Genomic DNA, 18242 nt, shown 5'->3' with positions numbered 1-18242 from the left:
TATTTTCTTAGTTGATTTTGAAGAATAGTTCTGCTGGATATAGCAATCTTGGTTGACAGTTATTTTTTTCAGGATTTGGAATATCCTTCCAAGCCCTCCTGGCTTTTAGAGTTTGTGCTGAGAAATCACAAGTAGTTCTGGTTGGCTTGCCTCTAAATCTTACCTTATGTTTTTCTCATTGGGTTTTTAAAATTCTCTCCTTGTTCTATCAGGCATTTTAATCATAATGTGCTGTAGAGAGATTTTTTTTATCTTATATATTTTGGGTCTGAATGAGTTGTATATCTGGATGTCCATCTCATTCTCAAGGTTTAGAAGTTTTTCTGTGTTGTTGTTATTGTTGTTATTTCTCTGAAGAGGTTTTTCATTTGATTAGTCTGACTCTCACAGCCCTCTTCAATTCCAATGATTCCTAAATTTAGTCTCTCAATGTTGTCCCAGAGTTCTTGTATATTCAAATCATGGTTACTTATTTTTTTTAATACTCCCTGAATGTTCTAGGTTGGCCTAGTTGTCTTCCAACTCAGATTCTACCATCAGCATGGTCTACTCTATTAGAGAGACTTTTAAATGAACATTTTGTTTGATTTATTTTGTCTTTCATTTCCAAGATTTTTGTTTGGTTCTTTTACAATATCTCTATTTCCTTATTGAATTTTTCATTCATATCCTTAACTGACTTTCTTAATCTATTCAGTTGTTTTTCTGTATTCTCTTAGAATTTTATGGATCATTTTTATAATCATTCGTTTGAATTATTTGTGTGATATTTCACCCACTTAAATATCATCTAGTTTATTATGAATTATGATCTTTAGGAGGTGCCATGTTACCTTTTTTTCATATTTCTTCTATAACTGTGTTTGGTTTTAAGGCATATGTTGGGATGGATTTCTCTTCCATACTTATGGGTGAGCCTTTTTAGGGTACAATCCTATCTTCCCAAACTGTCCTTCAGTCATCTAGATTTAAACCTCCTCATAGGCATGGTATCCATAGTCTTTGCATTAATTTTGTCTCTTTTTGCTGTAGGAACAAATGTCCATGAGTGGAACCTATTTGGGGCCTGGTCATTAGTTTGGGGTTTTGTCTCTTTTATTCTTTGTATTAGAGTATACCCAAAAAGTTTAGTGTCATTAACTTGTGTGTGGAGCAAGGTACACTGTCTTTTGACTGAGATTAGTTTAGTAGCAGTGTCTACCCTGTGAATTTTATAGTGTTCCTGTAGATTCCCACCACCTTGCAGAAAAGGAGGAAGCAAGCAATATCAACAACCAAAGCAAATAATGTATAATGTTAAAAAAAAAAAGAAAAGAAAACAATGCCCACTATGACTTCTTCAACACTAATTACCATAAAAACAGAAATGGTGAGGTCAATAATTGTCAACAACAAAAACAATCCATAACTGTAAACTAGATCTGACTTATAGTGAACAGCAGGTGTCAACTATGTCATCCATAGCAGTAATAGTTGAAATAATATGAATGGTAAGGGCAGGAGTTATAGAAACCAAATTGTTTTAAAAGATGGTAAAAATATAGTTCATTGAAAAAAGCAAACATGACAGGAAGATAGAAATGAATTTTGAGTGGTCAAAATGTAAACAGACAATGCAGAAGACACATTGCAAGTGCTAGTTATAAAGAAGGAGGAGAAAAAATAGGGAAAACAACATAAAGAAAGAGAAAGAGAATAAGAGAATTTGGGTTTTAGTTGGAGAAGATATAAGAGAAAGAGAAACAAAAAAAACAAAAACAAAAGCAGAAACACCTCTAACCCTCAAAAGACAAGGCAAGAAAAAGCAACTATATTTTTTTAAATGCTAAAATGAGTGAAAAAGAGAAATAAATATGTATGTATTGTTTATAGATAGATATATAGATGTAAATATATATCTCCACAAATCAAGACACACACACACACACACACACACACACGGAAAAAAAAAGATTCTTAATGAGAAATAAAAAATTCTCCTCCAGAGAGGTGGTCAAAACAGTCGACAATAATGGACAGTCATTGCCTATGCCCATCAGTCCTTCTTTCCATTTTTTCTTGGGCTATGTACAGAGAGACAGAGAGAAAGATCTGAGGGTTGTTAATCTTTTCCTCTTTTTGTATTGCTCACTGAGATGCCAGTGGAGTGGTTTAAGACTGAAGCTGGTTAAAAGGGATCTTAGCTTCCCTTCTCACCCGTTTAAGGTAGAATGTAATGGGAAGTCCTATAGATTGGTGTTTTTTCCAGACAGACCAGGTCAGTGCACTCCCAGGGTGGGGCTGCTACAGAGTTCTATGAGAGTTCCAGCAGTAGGGCTTAATCTAAACTGGCTCAGGGGCTTTGTTGAGTGATGTCTGCTCTGGAAAGATTAGATCAAAATACCCATAGGACTCAGATTCCCATCTCAGCTGAGAGCCTGGATCTCAGGAGCCTTGCAAGAATTCTCCTCATGGGACAGGGGAGACAATCCTCTACACACTCTGCTACCCATGAACACAACTTTCCCAGGCTTAGTACCTGAGTATATTCACACCCGCTTGTTCAGATTTCCAAACCACTTAAGCTGGCGACATGAGCGGTCTGACTCAAATGGAAAGCAAGTTGCACTCCCCTTCATTTTTCTGAATTGAATCCCCCTGGGTACAATCTTATTTGTACCTGTTTGACTCTTGTTCCACTAGGCCATACCCCTAGGCCATGTTGGGTGCTTGCTGAGACAGGATGGCAACGTTTGCTATAATCTCACAGGCTCACACAGCAGCAAGCTACAGCACAGCCTCTTCAAGACATCTCCTACCTCAGCCCTCCATTTGCCAGTTGAGGGAAAAAGAAAAGAACCCTTTTCAAATACCAGTTTGCTACGCAGCTGCTGGATTACCTAAATTCAGGCTCATTTTCTAATCTACAGGTTTTTCTGTTGTATTTCTCTCTGACCCTCCCCTCTGCGGTGAAACAGTGCTGCACTGCTGCCACTAACGCTGTCACAACTGCTTAGCTCCAACGTTCTTTCTTGTTCTTTGATCAATGTACCTGAATTTTTGAGTCTCTAAGATACTCTGGCTGTCCAGTATTCAATTTTAGTGAAATACCTCTTTCACCTACCTTGTTGAGAAGTAGTAATCTCCATCCATGAATCCTGAATCACAGAGCAACTGGAAATGCAGCCTTCCTCTACTGCACCACCTTGAATCTCAGATGGTGGCCTTTCAAAGGGTGTTTCCTCTAGAATAACCAATCACTGCTCAGCTTGAATTTACCCTGCAGACTTAGGTCTAGGTAGCAGTTATTTCCCCTTCTGTGTCTCATGAAAAGTGTAAATGCTTCCTGTTCATTTCGATGTGTTTTTCTAGGTAAATTGCACTATAAAATGTGTATTAACAAGTCAGGAATAGTGCACCTTGGACAACCTACAATAATCTTATTTTATGCCATCACTTTTGTCATATTTGAAGTCATGGTAATTGCCTAGCCTATCTGTTCTAGTAAGTACAGCTTGATTTTCAGCATCCGGAATTATTTCCCTTGCTTATAATGATTTCTTAAACTCATCCATCCCATCCTGGGGACCCAGGAAGATTCACTCAAACCAAAACTGAAATTAAGATATGTGACCTCTCTTCAAATCTCTTCTGTGCTTTAATTAACTGTTTAAATCAGTTAATGATGTTTCTTATACTTTCAGGCTAAATTATCTCTAGATAGCTCTACTATTTTTTTCCAGATAGTGATAATACAAATTTGCATAGTAAAATACAATAGTCACCTTCACAATAATCTGTCTTCTTTTAGATTTTTTAATTTTTTTTTAATGTTTTTTTAAGTTGTTGATATTTATTTATTTATTTATTTATATGTGGTGCTGAGAATCAAACCCAGAGCCTTACGCATGGCAGGCAAGTGGGCTACCACTAAGCCACAGCCCCAGGCCCAGATTTTTAATTCTTTAAGAATCCAAACTTAGGCTTTAATACAGAAGTTTCTATTATACTAATACAAGTACCCTTTGCCTAGTATCAAATTTATCATCACTTTTAAGGAGAAGGCAATTTGTGAGAGTGATTATTACACAGAGGCATACAATTTAGAAGCCAAAGCATTTTATTTTAGTTGAGATGAAATCTACATTACATAAAATTAACCACTGTATAATAAACAATTCAGTAAATTCGGCACAGTTTCTTTTCCCATATTAATCAACATGAGAAAGCTACAAATAATTTTGTATATCCCCAATAATACAGAAATCCCCATTGAAAATATAAATAACATCAATGAGACAATTTAAAAGAAAATAAATAAATCATCACATGATGAAATATAATTACATTCCAATAATATTTTACAGTGATCAGGAATTGGTACAAATTGCAAAACAGTATATTATAAAAATAATATAATGTACCTTTTCTCCAACGTATTAATATTTCTGCCAATAAGATTGGTTACTTTTGTATTTGTTATCAGATATTATTTATTTTTTGATTTATAATATTTGAAAAGGAGAAAGTTTTCATAAAGACCATCTTCCCTCCAATTTCACATTATACAGCTATTAGTAAAGCTACGGATGGCATACTCTCTGGGTTATTTACTTGCAGTTGCTGGTTTTTAGTGATGATGATCATAATTATGATCATATTAAGAAATAACAAGATACCTCTGATTATAGTGATGATTTTTTTCCATTTCTTTATTTAGGTAATTCAGAACTACATTTTACCTTCTACCCAAGCATGATATACTGGTAGAAGTTGAGGAACAAATTAAGGAAACACACAATGACACTCCATTGGCACTTTAAAAAGTATATATATATGTGTGTGTGTGTGTGTGTGTGTGTGTGTATATATATATATATATATATATATATATATACACACACACATATATATATTTAGTTGTATTTGGACACAATACCTTTATTTAATTTATGTATTTTTATATAGTGCTGAAGATCGAACCCAGCATCTCACATATGCTAGTTGAGTGCTCTACCACTGAGCCACAACCCCAGCCCTCATTGGAACTTTTTGAGGATAAAATAATAATAATAATAACATTCTGGTAGAGCCAAAAATGAAGATTCCTTTGAAATCACCAAGGACTTGTGGCTTAGCAATGGTAGAACAAAAATTCAAGCTTAGCTGCCCTGACTCCATGAGTAGGACTGTGTTCACTAGCATAAGATTGGCCTCCCTATGGAGCTGACAAGTACAGAAATCACAGCCTCTATATCCTATTTCTCAGCTGAGATTTAAGTTTGCCATGCACTTTTAACATTTTCAGCATCTATTTATACCTCAAATATCACTCTTCTGTTTTTGCCATCCATACAGTCTCATATACTTATCTCCTTTGATTACTTCTCCTCCCCCTTACTTCGACAGCTTCTTCTCACAGATACTGAATGAGGTCACATAACAGTATTGGTCATAAACAGTGGACACATGAATCCATCCACAATTGTGAAGTAAATTTTCCTGGGTAGCTGTGCTTCTGATTTGAAACCTGGTAAAGTACAATACAATGACATAATTAAAACAAATGTAAGGAATACCCTCTACCTATAGGAGCCAAGGAAACACCTGAGTTGGTAGCACTAGAAACTATTTTTTTGATTCTGCAGTCCTCTTTTCTTCCTGTCTTTTCTTGCTCACTTTTTCACTCCCCCCACCATTGTGATCCTTTCTCTTTATAAAACATGGCCGGTAAATCAGGTTAACTGCATGACTTACTTTCATCTTTGTGAGAAAGTGGATGATACCTTTTCTTTTCAGACACTTACAAATTAGAAGAGAAGGTGGATCCATCCTCCCAGTGCCATGGTTCTTCACTCTGATGGCGAGAGAGCCCTATCCAAAATGAATGATCAGGTTGGGAAGACACTTGGCTTTCTATAAAATCCTGGAATGAAACAGAAATGCAAAAAAAAAAAATGCAAAGAAAGAGAAAATATAGATTTTTGGAAAAAAAAAAGAACTGATTGAATCCCTTTGGTGAAGAATGCATGCATAAGATGGCAAGGACCTAGAGAGAAATTCCAATATTTTTATTTCATTGAATGTCTCAAAGTGTTTATTTTATTTAGAGTCACTTCCATTTAATTTCTCATAAAAATACTTTCATCATTCATGATTTCAATAAATAATAGATTCAAAATGTCAATGAAAACTGCATCCATTCAATATACCAGGCAAAGCTTATCCAAGAATGATAAGTTTAGTAGGCAATTTTCATGGTAGATATGACCCTATTATTTCCATAAATTGATACTAATCTTGTCAAGAAATGCTTCTCAGAATACCCAGATAAATAAAATAAAATTTGAGATTTCAAAGGAGACTTTACTTCTGATACTACAGAAATTCAAAGAATCATTAGAGATTATTTTGAAAAGCTACATGCTAACAAATTTGAAAGTCTAGAATAAATTTATGGACATTGATGACCTACCAAAATTGAATCCAAAACATAGAAAATCTGAATAGACCATCGACAACATAATAAGCATAATAAGAAGTCTACCTACAAAGAAAAGCCCAGGACTGGATGTCTTTACTGCTAAATTCGACCAAACTTACTTACTGAATATATTTATTTAGCAGTAATGAGGACTCAATCCAGGGGCACTCTACCACTAAACTACATCACCTGTCTTTTTTTTTTTTTTTGAGGCAGGATCTTACTAAGTGACCCAAGTTGGCTTCAAACTTGCAATCCTCCTGCCTCAGTTTCCTGAGTCACTGGAATTATAGGCATGTTCTGCCTTGCCCAGTGTAACCAAACTTTTAAAGAATAACACTAATGCTTTTAAAACTATTCCATAGAATTAAAAGGAAGAGAACACTTCCAAACTCACCCTAAAGAGGCTAAAATCTAACAATGTCACACACACACACACACAAAAATAAATCTAGACCAATATCTCTGATGAACACACATGCAAAAATTCTCAACAAAATACTACCGGATTGAATTCCACTGCATATCAAAAAGATCATAGGAAAGGTAGTAGAATACAACAGTTACTAATATGGCATTATGTAAAAATGTGGATGTGTAACTGATGTGATTCTGCAATCTGTATTTGGGGTAAAAATGGGAGTTCATAACCCACATGAATCTAATGTATGAAATATGATATGTCAAGAGTTTTGTAATGTTTTGAACAACCAACAAAAAAAAGAAAAAAAATTTAAAACACACACACACACACACACAAAAAAAAAAAAGATCATTCACCATGATCAAGTTAGTTTCATTCCAGGGATGCAAGCATGGTTCACCACACACAAATAAATAAATGTAATATATCACATAAAAATAATTCAAAATAAAAACCATGATTACTACTGTGGATTTTGAAAAAGCATTTGATAAAATTCAATATTTCTTAAGGATAAAAGACCTGAACACATGAGATACTGGAAGATCATACCTCCGTGGCATAAAGTCTATACATAACAAACACATAGCCAATACAATATTGAATGAGGAGAACCTCGAAGCATTTCCTCTAAGATCAGGAACAGGAGGGGGTTGTCCACCTTGATCACTCTTACTCAATATAGTACTAGAAATTGTAGCCAGAACGATGAGAAAAAAAGAAAAAGAGAAAATACATACAAAGGAAAGGAGGTCAAATTATCCCTGTTTTCAGATGGTATGATTTCTATACACAGAAAAACCTAGACTCCCCCAAAAGACTCAGATAAATGAATTCAATAAGGTAGCAGGATACAAAATCAACTTACAAAAATCAATAGCTTTTCTATATGCCAATAATGAATTTGCTAAGAAAATTGTCATGAAATTCCATTCATGGTTCTCATACAAAAACTAAATACCTAGAAATAAATTTAACTAAGGAAGTGAAAGATGACTATGATGAAAATTAAAAAATACTGAAGAATGAAATCAAAGAAAACACTAAAAAATGCAAAGACACTTCATATTCATAGGTTGGAGGAATTATTATTGTCAAAATGGTCATACACTGAAAGCAATCTACAGATTCAATGCACTATCCGTCAAACTATCAATGACATTCTTTACAGAACTAGAGAAAAAAATTCCAAAATTTATATTGAAGCAAAAAAAAATCTCCCAAATATCCAAAGCAATCTTGAGTATAAGGAGAGAAGCTAGAGGCATCATAACATCTTATTGGAGGACAGACTAAAGAGTCAGTAAAAATAGAAGCATGCTATGGCACCAGAAATTAATCCACATACCTATAGCCAAATGTTACAGTTTGGATGTGAAGTGTCCCCCAAAGTTCGTGTGTTAGACAACACAAGAAGGTTGGGAGAAAATTGATTGGATTATAGCATTGGTCTAATCGGTGGGCCAATCCCTGATGGGATAAACTGAGTGGTAACTGAAGGCAGGTAGGGTATGGCTGGAGGAGATGGGTCACTGGGGGCATGGCATATATTTTGAATATATATTTTGTAACTGGAGAGTAGAGTCTCTCTATCTGCTTCTGATGGTAAGCTGCTTTCCTCTGCCATACTCTTCTGCCATGAGTCTCAAGGAATGAAGCTGGCCCTCCATGGACTAAGACCTCTAAAACCATGAGCACCTAAATAAACTTTTCCTCCTTTAAAATTGTTCAGGTCAGGTTCTATAGTCAAAACAGCAGAAAGCTGACTAAAACACTAACTAATTCTCGTCAAATGTGCCAGAAACACGATGGAGAAAGTACAGCCTCTTTAGTACACAATACTGGGAAAACTGGATATCCACATGTGGAAGATTGAAACTAAACCCCTATCTCTACCCTGTACAAAAATCAACTCAGAATGGATCGAAGACCTTACTGTAAGACCTGAAACTTCCAGAAGAAAACATTGAGGAACTACTTCAAGATATCAATTGCAGTAGTGATATTCTACATAGGACTCCAAAAGCTCAGAAAACAAAAGCAAAAAAAAAAAATGATAAATAAAATGACATTCAACTAAAAAGTCTTCTGCACAGCAAATTAAAAAAACAAACAAAACAACAACAACAACAAAAAACTATCCATAGTTAAGAGACAGACTACACAATGGGAGAAAATATTTGTCATGGATTCATGTGACAGAGGGTTATCTAGAATACACAAAAAACTCAAAAACTAAACAAAAATCAAGTGATCTATCTTAAAATTGGACAAATGATCTGAACAAAAACTTCTCAAAAGAAACACAAATTACTTCAAACTATATGAAAAAAAGGCTTAATATCATTAGCCATCCAGGATATGCAAATCAAAGGCTATAAAGGACACCATCTCACCCCAGTAAGAATGGTTATTATCAAAAAATAAAAATAACAAGTAATGATGAAGTGATAGGAAAAAAGGAACCCTTATACACTGTTGATAGGAATGCAGATTACTACAGCTTCTATGAAAAACAGTATGAAGAGTCCTCAAAAAGCTAAAAATAAAATTTCTGTATTAAACAGCTATTCCACTCCTGGGTGTATAGCTGAAGGAAATGAAATCAGCTTACAAAGGAAATACCTACATGTCCATGTTTATTGCAGCATTATTCACAAGATATATGATTATAAGATATAATTTAATTAATTATATAAGATTTAGAATTAGCCTAGGTCCCATCAACAGATGAATGGATAAAAAAAATATGGTATAGATATACAATATCAGTCAACTATAAAGAAGAATGAAATCCTGTCATTTGCAACGTGTGGAAGGAAATAAAAGACATCATACTAAGCAGGATAAATCAAATAGAAAAAAAAATATTGTGCATTCCCTCTCATGCACAGAAACACCAACAGAAAAGAAGGACTGTGAGCACAAGAGGGATTACTGAGAATGGTGTTGGCTGTGGCAAGGGTAAGAGGATGATGGATGAAACAGATCAATGCACAACATACATATCCATAATTAGAAGTATCACAGTGAATACATTAATTTGGATAATTAATATGTGTTAACAATTAGAATCATAAACATTAACTTAAAAGGGAAAAAAGAAATGCTTCTCGGAATTGGATAATGCCTTAAAATTAATTTAGTGCCATTTCAGATTTTATGAATAAATAATCTGTGGTTCACTGAAAATATATGAATTGCTGACAAATACAAGATGATTTATTATCAATTACAGATTGATCTAATAGCCACACAGATTTCTAATACAATGCTCTCACTTTACCATGTACCTACTTTCATTAGCAACTATTGGGATTGGCATTACAGAAACAAAAAAAAAATGGAAAGTAATGAAAATCGGTGTAAAGTTTATGGATAACTTTAGATTTATAAAGTAGAACGTTTCCTATTAATTCCTTTTCATAACTCATCTGAGTTCTACCTTTCATTCATGACAGATTGTCTCCCTTTTACTTTAAAATCTCTTATATGTTCAAAGATATCTCTAAACTCCTATATTATTTATTATCTATATCAGATATTGATTTCTTAAAACTGTTGGTTTTTTCTTAATAAATTAAATAAGCTCAGTAATACACATTTATTACTTTTTAAACATTTTTTGCCTTTTCTGGTATATTGCAAAGAGCAGATAATTTATAAATATATATTATCATTGTTGCTATTTTCCTTGAAAATCATGATGATGGGGAAATTTTTCTGTTTTCTCCACTAAATTTAGAAATTGAAATACAAACCCACAAAAATTAATAGAGGACTGATTGTTGTAGTCATTAAAACATGGAATGTATTTGAAAAAATTTATTTTAAAGTGAAAGATGATTGTTTTATATTAATTAATTTTTTAAAAGCATATAATATGTAATTTACATGCTGAATGAAATGCTAATATTACAACTATGAAGAATTCTGAAAGTAAGTTTCACATAAGAAAAAGAATTATTACCTGGATTCTCTCTCTGTTTTCGTGTTTCATCAAGACTACTGATAATTACAGCTGAAGTCTACACTTACCAATTCACTTGAGCTGTCTATCTTCAGGAGATGAGAGCCCAGCTGAGAGCATCGGATCTTACTTCTTTGCCAGGAATCTAGTGACATGCTAAATAGATAACAGCTCTTCTCATGTATGATCCACTTAGGGGGACACGTGCTAGAAAAGAGTCCTGGAAATAAGAGATAGTAAGTACCATGAAGCTCATAGTATACCAACTCCTTTTTCTAATGCAAACACAATTTATCTCATGAATACTTAATCAATGAATTGCCATTAATATCTTTCATTTTCAATTCAAACTATAAGGATATGATTTTATAGAATACGTTCAAATCCTCTCATTCACTTAAAATTTAGAAATTATCTGAAAAACTATATACAATGTTTCAGAGAGTTAACTATCCTTTCCTTTTTGTCTTCCTTTAAATTCAAATTTAGCCCAGAACTCCCTTTCTCTATTTCAACCCCCTATAATAAATGCACTCAAAGTCAATCATTAGGATTCATAGTAATTTCATGTGATTTAAGTTATTTTATGATGAGAAACCCACTTTAAATTGTCGCTTTCCAAAGTGGAAAAGCTTAAGGGCAATTATTTACATTTCAGAGTGTCTACATTGAGTATTATCAGCTGTTTGATAAGAAAGTCAGGAAGTATGAGTCCAGAGATTGGAACTTGAACTGAAAATATAGTCATTGTCGATTATGATGCAATTAAAAGTAAAGGTCGTCCATGTATAAAATTGTAATGAAGTCATATGGTTAAAGGCAAACACATTTAATCAGTTTTCAGGAATATATTATTAGTGCTAATACTTTTGTATTTTTTAACGTAGCGCCTTATTTCTTGCCAACATTTTTGCTCTTTTACTTTTCCTTGCCATTTTTCTGTCCTGATATCCTATTTCCTCTTTTAATAGTATCACTTTAAATATATCATTTTCCTAAGGAGGAACGAACATATTTTTTCTTTCACATCAATTATACAATCTTCTGAAGGTCTAAACATATAGCCAGTGATAAATCAGTTACTGATTTCAAAAAAAAAAAAAGTTCAACATAGAAGTGTTCATACAAATGGGTATTAATGAAATAACTTTATTGCTTTATTATAGATCTGGCAGTGATGCATTATACTGAGATAGTACTGATCAGTACTATCTCATCTTCCACCTACCCCAGGCTTAGCACCAAAAAATTAATCATCTTGAATCAAGGATTTCATTAAAGTTTTAACTCTGCCCTTGCCTGTGGTTTTGAGAGTCTTGGTAGGAGCCACATTCTCTTCTAAAGATGATTTTGTGGGTTGACTGTGATTCTCTTTATTTCTTAATGTAAAGTTCTCTCTTTCCAATGGGTCGCTGCCTGAATTGGATCTCCTAAATGCTTTATATTCCAAGAACAATAAGAGTAACAGAAAAAAAAAAAGTTATTCTGCTATGTTTGAAAATTAAAATTCTGAAATTCAAATTTTATTGTAATATAAAGGGATAGATCTTTGATGACAAATAGATGCTTTATTGTTAGTGGAATGGTAAAGTGATATATTTGATTGATAGATGAAATAGGAAAAAAAACAAATAACTTCTATAAAGAAATAGTGAGAAAGAAAAATGAAGCAGATGCAGAGGAAAGAGATGACAGATCAGCTAGAGGCAAACGAAAAAGAGTCAACTAAAACCATGAGAGATTTGAAACAGTAATAAATCTTCTGGTTTTTTTTTTCTATTACAGATAAATGAAAGCTCCTGGAGAACTTGCTCAGCACCTATAACATAAAATGTACTCAGTAAAATTGACTAATTAAGAAACATCATGAAGACTCTCTGAAGGAATAATAATACTTTATGGTAACAGAATTCATGAGATATAAAATCTAAAAAAAAATCTATTCATCCATCACTAAGTATCTACTTAGAATGCATTAAGTGCCTCAGGCAATTCCTGGTATATTCAAAGGAGTTTATATTAATGATCAGATATAAAACAAGTCCCATCAATCATGAGACTCATTAAAATAGCATATAATCCCTTCAGTGAATTTTTTTCATTAGAAAGATAACATCATATTGTATTTCTTTCTCCAGCTCCACAGATTTCCTTCCATTAAATTTATCCTTCAAATTTCACAGTTTTCAAACCAGCTATTCCAGGGTGATAGTAAAGCAATGTAGTTAAGACTATGCATTTTTTTTAGACAGAACTTCTAAATTTCTAATCAACACCCCACTAACTAACTAACTTATGATCCTGTAAAAGTAAAATAATCTCCCATTCTCTTACTTCCTTATAAGTGAAATGGGAATTAATAGCAACAACTCAATATGGTCGATGTACAGACTAAATTAGATCATATATGCCAAGTCATTAAAAGAATGCCTAGCACACATTAAATACTGCCTGTGACTATTGCAAACCTCACTGCCGCAGTCTGGCTGGGCACAAATCACGAGCCACTGAAGCAGGAACAAACTTTATTTTTAAACTGCAGGAAAACACTTCACACAGCTCCGGGGGAATCCTCCCAAACGCCCCGAGGCTTGTCCAGCAACCCCGAGCCGGAACTATCTCTCCCGGAAATCCCTCCTCCTGCACTTCCCCAACCAATGGGAACTCTCGGGGAATCCCCGGAAATCCCCACGAGAACTCCAAAATAGTGCGAGAACTCAAAAGTTGCGGCAGAGGCGGACAGGCAGAGGCGCCTGTCAATCAATACTGTTGGCAAAATGCCAGGGGCCATACAGACTCAGCCGTGGCTCTCAGCACCTCACCACCTAGTACTCACCTAGGACACCCAGAACTACAGCTATCACCAGTGTTATCAAGCAGATAACACTGATTGTCACAGCAATCAGCCGCCAAGGAGGAGAAGCCTTCTGATCACCTAAGGAGCCAGAGGGAGCAGAAATTGAATGAAGACTATGATGGAGGACAGAATGCTTTAATCCCACAGTTCATTAAACTCCTGGCCAATTCGTAAGAGAATCATTTATTACTGATGCCTACATAATCTAGACATTTAGAGTGAGTTTCCATTTTTCCCCATCTTTAGGATACTTCTTCAGTTGTTGGAACTGAAACTGTCCATAGGTCTTGACACTGCTCAGGTCCCTGAAATCCCACTCATTCTTAGAGGAAACAGCTTAATATAGGGAACCTAGCCCTGATTACCAAGGATAACTTTCTTTCTCATTTATTTAATGAATGACTTAGGCATATTATTTTCCCTTTTATTTTTCATTTCTCTTTGAAATTGGGATAATAATACCTCACAGGATTCTTGTGGGAAATAAATGACCTAAAATATGTAGAAGCACTTCCTTTAGCAAGCACATACAGGTCTCTTTTTATTTGTCCACACACACACATAAACATATTGCCTAACTATCTCTTCCCTCATCCAAATTTTCTGCTTTTTGTCACAAGTTGCATAAAAAAGAATTTCATAAGTGGCGATGAGAGGAAAATAGCTGACCAGTGCGAATACCAGAAAGCAGAAGAAAACAAAATCTGATGTCAAAACCCATGAATTGTCTTTCTTGAAGATAACAGGGAACTGATTTTGTATCAACATCAACACACCAAAAACATCTCTCTGCTTCTCACTGGCAATGTGCTAAGAGCAATTCATAGAATTGTCAAACAGGAGACTCATAAGGGACACTAAAGCCACTCATTTTGTGAAAAGGCAGATCCTTTAATGTCCTTCTCAATATTTCCTTTCATTTGCATTTTTGTTTAGATTCATGTCCATAGGAGCTTTTTATCTAATATATGTTTTCCTTCCCTGATATTCCAAGAACTCCCTTCGATCTCTTATCACAAAAAAAAAAAAAAAAAAAAAAAATCAGTTTTGAAATTTCAAACCCTACAACTTCCAACTTCCCTCTGGTCTTCACCATAAAATTGTAAGAGTTTTAGTTTTGTCATGTGTCTCTCATCTTTCCATTCTTCTCTTTCTAGTCTCCTATTTTTCTGATGTTATTCATAAGCATTTCTATAGGATTCCTGGACCTCCCTCCTACAATTGATTCTTTTCTATCAAACCAGGAACAAGTAAATCTATTGAAATCCTTCAGATTTGTGTAGCTTCACACTTAACTTTCAACTCCCCAGTGATGAAATGTCTTTTGTTTAGAACAAACAAATTTCATTTTCTTCCATCAAACAAATTAATTTAGATATAAGAATTAATCCCTGAATACCTACCATGAAAGAGCCTTAATGAATTTTCAAGTTATTTGCTGTGACTTCTAAAAACCTTTAAAAACATATCAATGAGTCTCAGATTTTCCCTACTTTTAGTATTTTAGTCAATGAGAATGAGAGTACTAAAGTCAAAAGGAAAAAAAATACCTTTCACAGGTCTTCTGGTGATGCCTCTAGAGGTGAAGTCTAATTGAGTATACCCATCTTCGTCCAAATTTTCTAAATCAGAGCGGAATTCCATTGTTTTATATGTTCTCTAAAAAGACACTGCATTAGATAGTTATTTCCTTTTGCCTCTCCAAATGACTGTCCATGGGCAAAAGAGGACCTATAAGTCAAATCATGTGGTGTAAGCATTATTGAGGTTTAACAAGTTGAGATTTACTTCTCCACATACCCAAAAGCAGGAAATGAAAATTCTGCTGTAGTAATTTCCCGTTTTTACCTTTAAGTTTTATTTCTGGGTCTAAAAACTTCAATGAAATTAAAAAGCCACGTAATAGCTATGTCCTTGTTTCAGATCAAGTATAAGACAAATGCATGAAGGCTTATGCCACCTTCATGATTCTCAAAACTGAATTTGACGCCCTTAATTGACTTGGCCTATGTAAACTATTAAATAATTTGATACCTTGGGGTTACTATCATTTTGTTATAAATGTATATGCATGCACGTACTCATGTATTTTTTTTCACCCAGCAAACACTTATTAAATGTTCAAAGTTCCATTCAGCAGGAACTGGAGATCAAAGGAAAAATGGTGAAGAAGTTCATTTTTCTCGTGGAGAAAACGTATAGATAAGGATAAGAATGATGCCATGGGGAGGTGCATTATTGTAACAAGAGAGGAAACAGTTCTCTTTGGGATTCATCAGAGATGAAAAATACAAAGCAGTAAGTATTCATTGAGCACTGACTATGTTCTAAGTACTGAATATCACATATGCTTTCCTATTCAATCTTAGCATTCCAAAAACTCTATGTAGTATTATAATTCCTATTTTCAAAGGAAGAAAATGAGACATTAAAAATGTAGTCCTTTGCTGGGGCTTAAGAAGCTAATTTTTAAAATTTGAGCAAAGACTTGAACCAGATCCTTTTGCTGCAAAACTCATGATCTTGTTGGCTATCCTACACTACCTTCTTTCCTCATTCAGTACATTAATATTGCCAAGTAATTGCTTATGGAGCATTCTGGGATTGAAATATTATCATAATTTTCTAATTTTTTTCCCTTTCCAAATTTCCATTGTAGTACTCAAAATCAATCAAATGAACACATTCATCATTGCTGCCAACTTAAGCACCCAACCCACACACCAGACTGAAATAAGCAAAATGTAGGGGACAGACAGTTGACTACAGATCAACAAAGCCAGACTTTAAAGTAATGAGGACAGATTTCAGTAATACGGAACTGAACTGAACTTCCCCAAAATAAGTCTGAAGACTTTTGAATGACTTAAGTGTACTAAGGAAAAGGCACTGGGGTGAAACTCAGTGTGACTAGGGTTTGTTAATTAACACTTATTCAGAGGAGAAAAAAATCTCTTATGCCTTTATGATATGAGGTAGTGGTGCAAGTTGAAGCAATGTGCCCACCATCTAAATTGGCTCTTATTCTCCCAGAGTGACTGGGAGAACGAGTAAGAATTATCTTCCTGAATACTGAATACATTTCAAAGAAACGGATGCTTGAAAATACTGTTCTGTGTGGTAGATTTACATCAGAAAGGGCAGAAAATAAATTTAGTATTGCAAGTCTTCTAAAATAACTATCATAAGAATAGATTCAGGGGCTATCTGTCTATCACCAAATTTTAAATAGAAGGAAAAGTAAATTCTCCTTAGCATAAAGAGAGCTTCCTCAAGAAAGCTGAAAGGAGTCATCTTGTGAACAAGGCTGGAAGTCATGCTAAAGCTGTTCACATCTCTTGATGCAGAGGTTTGGGGGAAGATGATATACCCAGGACTCTGCAGTTCTCACTGTCAAACTCTAATCAAAATCTGAGAGAGCTCATTGGAGAATAAATAAATTTCTCCTCCTTGCCCAGTCTACCACAGAAGTCTTGCCAACTTCTTGCAGACCTGTTGCAAAATAATAGTGTGTAAGTCAATATTCACCAATTGTCCAAGTCAGTAACATAGTCTTTGGCAAACAGAGTGATTCAGGACATCCTTCTCCAAAATGTGGCTTGTTGGCATTTGAGAAAACAGCAGAAGCAGGACAATCACTCTCAACTTGGTTTTGATCTTCTCCTTGATACGGATCATAAAATTTGACAGGTACTCTTCCAAAATCCAGAGGAAAGGAACATACTTATTTCTGAAGACAGAAACACCAAGAGATTCTAAACAAACAGTCCTTGCTAAATACCCCCTCCCAGTTTTTTATCATTAGATCAAATTCTGTTTGTCCGATGTAGGGGAGAAAAAAATATTACCTTTTCTTCACTCATCAAAAAATTCATTTCACAACATTTTACAACAAAATCAATGAAAGAAAAGCATACTAGTTTTAAACTACACAAGAGCCTTCCAAAATGAAGACCCACAGACATAGGGCAAACTGTGATAGTGATGCAGAAGTTTGATTGAAAGGCAAGAGGGTAGCAGCTAATGGTAATAGACTGAGGAGAGATCAGAAATTCCTGTTTGTTCAGATTTTTTTCTGTCTTTTTATGACATTCTCTACTTCTAGGTATAGGGCAGGACACTGTCAACTGTGGGTCTTCAGGGGAGAAGGGGAAGGAGAAGTTCAGAAAGTGATAGTCTAGAATTTATGGGCTGCATCAGGTAGGAAAAAAGGGGAGAATTTCACTTTCTATGTAGCCCAGGAGAGGGGAGGCAGGCAAGACCTGCCTGCTTCTGTAGTTTTCTTGATTTCCCTCTAGCTTAAAATATTCAGTATGCCAGGGTACCATATTTTAGGTATGACCTTGATACCAATTGTATTTACCAATGACTCTCTACTCTTTAACAAATATAAACATAAAAATACAAGGATTTCCTTGCTTCTTTGGATCTTCTTTTTCTTATGAAGTCTCTTTTGACACACAAAACTTATATTAAATGGAAGTATGTGATTTTCCTTTATTGTTGTTACAGATGCCTCAGCCATAAA

At 34.5% G+C, this 18242-nt stretch overlaps 1 protein-coding gene across 5 annotated transcripts; it reads right to left on the bottom strand.

The window, feature by feature from the left end:
* Positions 1-4081: 4081 nt before the first annotated feature.
* Positions 4082-15465, bottom strand: Clec7a (C-type lectin domain containing 7A). 5 transcript variants are annotated; one of them, XM_027923979.3, is made up of 6 exons: positions 15265-15459; positions 13694-13792; positions 12157-12294; positions 10926-11077; positions 5787-5905; positions 4082-5509 (listed from the first exon to the last, which is right to left on the bottom strand). In XM_027923979.3, exons 1-6 carry the CDS (start codon positions 15356-15358, stop codon positions 5377-5379), a joined length of 735 nt encoding a protein of 244 aa, XP_027779780.2. In that variant the 5' UTR covers positions 15359-15459; the 3' UTR covers positions 4082-5376. The 5 variants fall into 5 exon arrangements, with proteins under 5 accessions (XP_027779780.2, XP_027779783.2, XP_027779781.2 ...); XM_027923982.3 differs by lacking the exon at positions 5787-5905 and having other exon boundaries at positions 15265-15465; XM_027923980.3 differs by lacking the exon at positions 12157-12294 and having other exon boundaries at positions 15265-15457.
* Positions 15466-18242: the final 2777 nt, after the last annotated feature.

This window comes from Marmota flaviventris, chromosome 3 (genome assembly GCF_047511675.1).
Source record: "Marmota flaviventris isolate mMarFla1 chromosome 3, mMarFla1.hap1, whole genome shotgun sequence".
NCBI lineage: Eukaryota > Metazoa > Chordata > Mammalia > Rodentia > Sciuridae > Marmota > Marmota flaviventris.
This window is presented reverse-complemented; position numbering and strand designations above follow the sequence as displayed.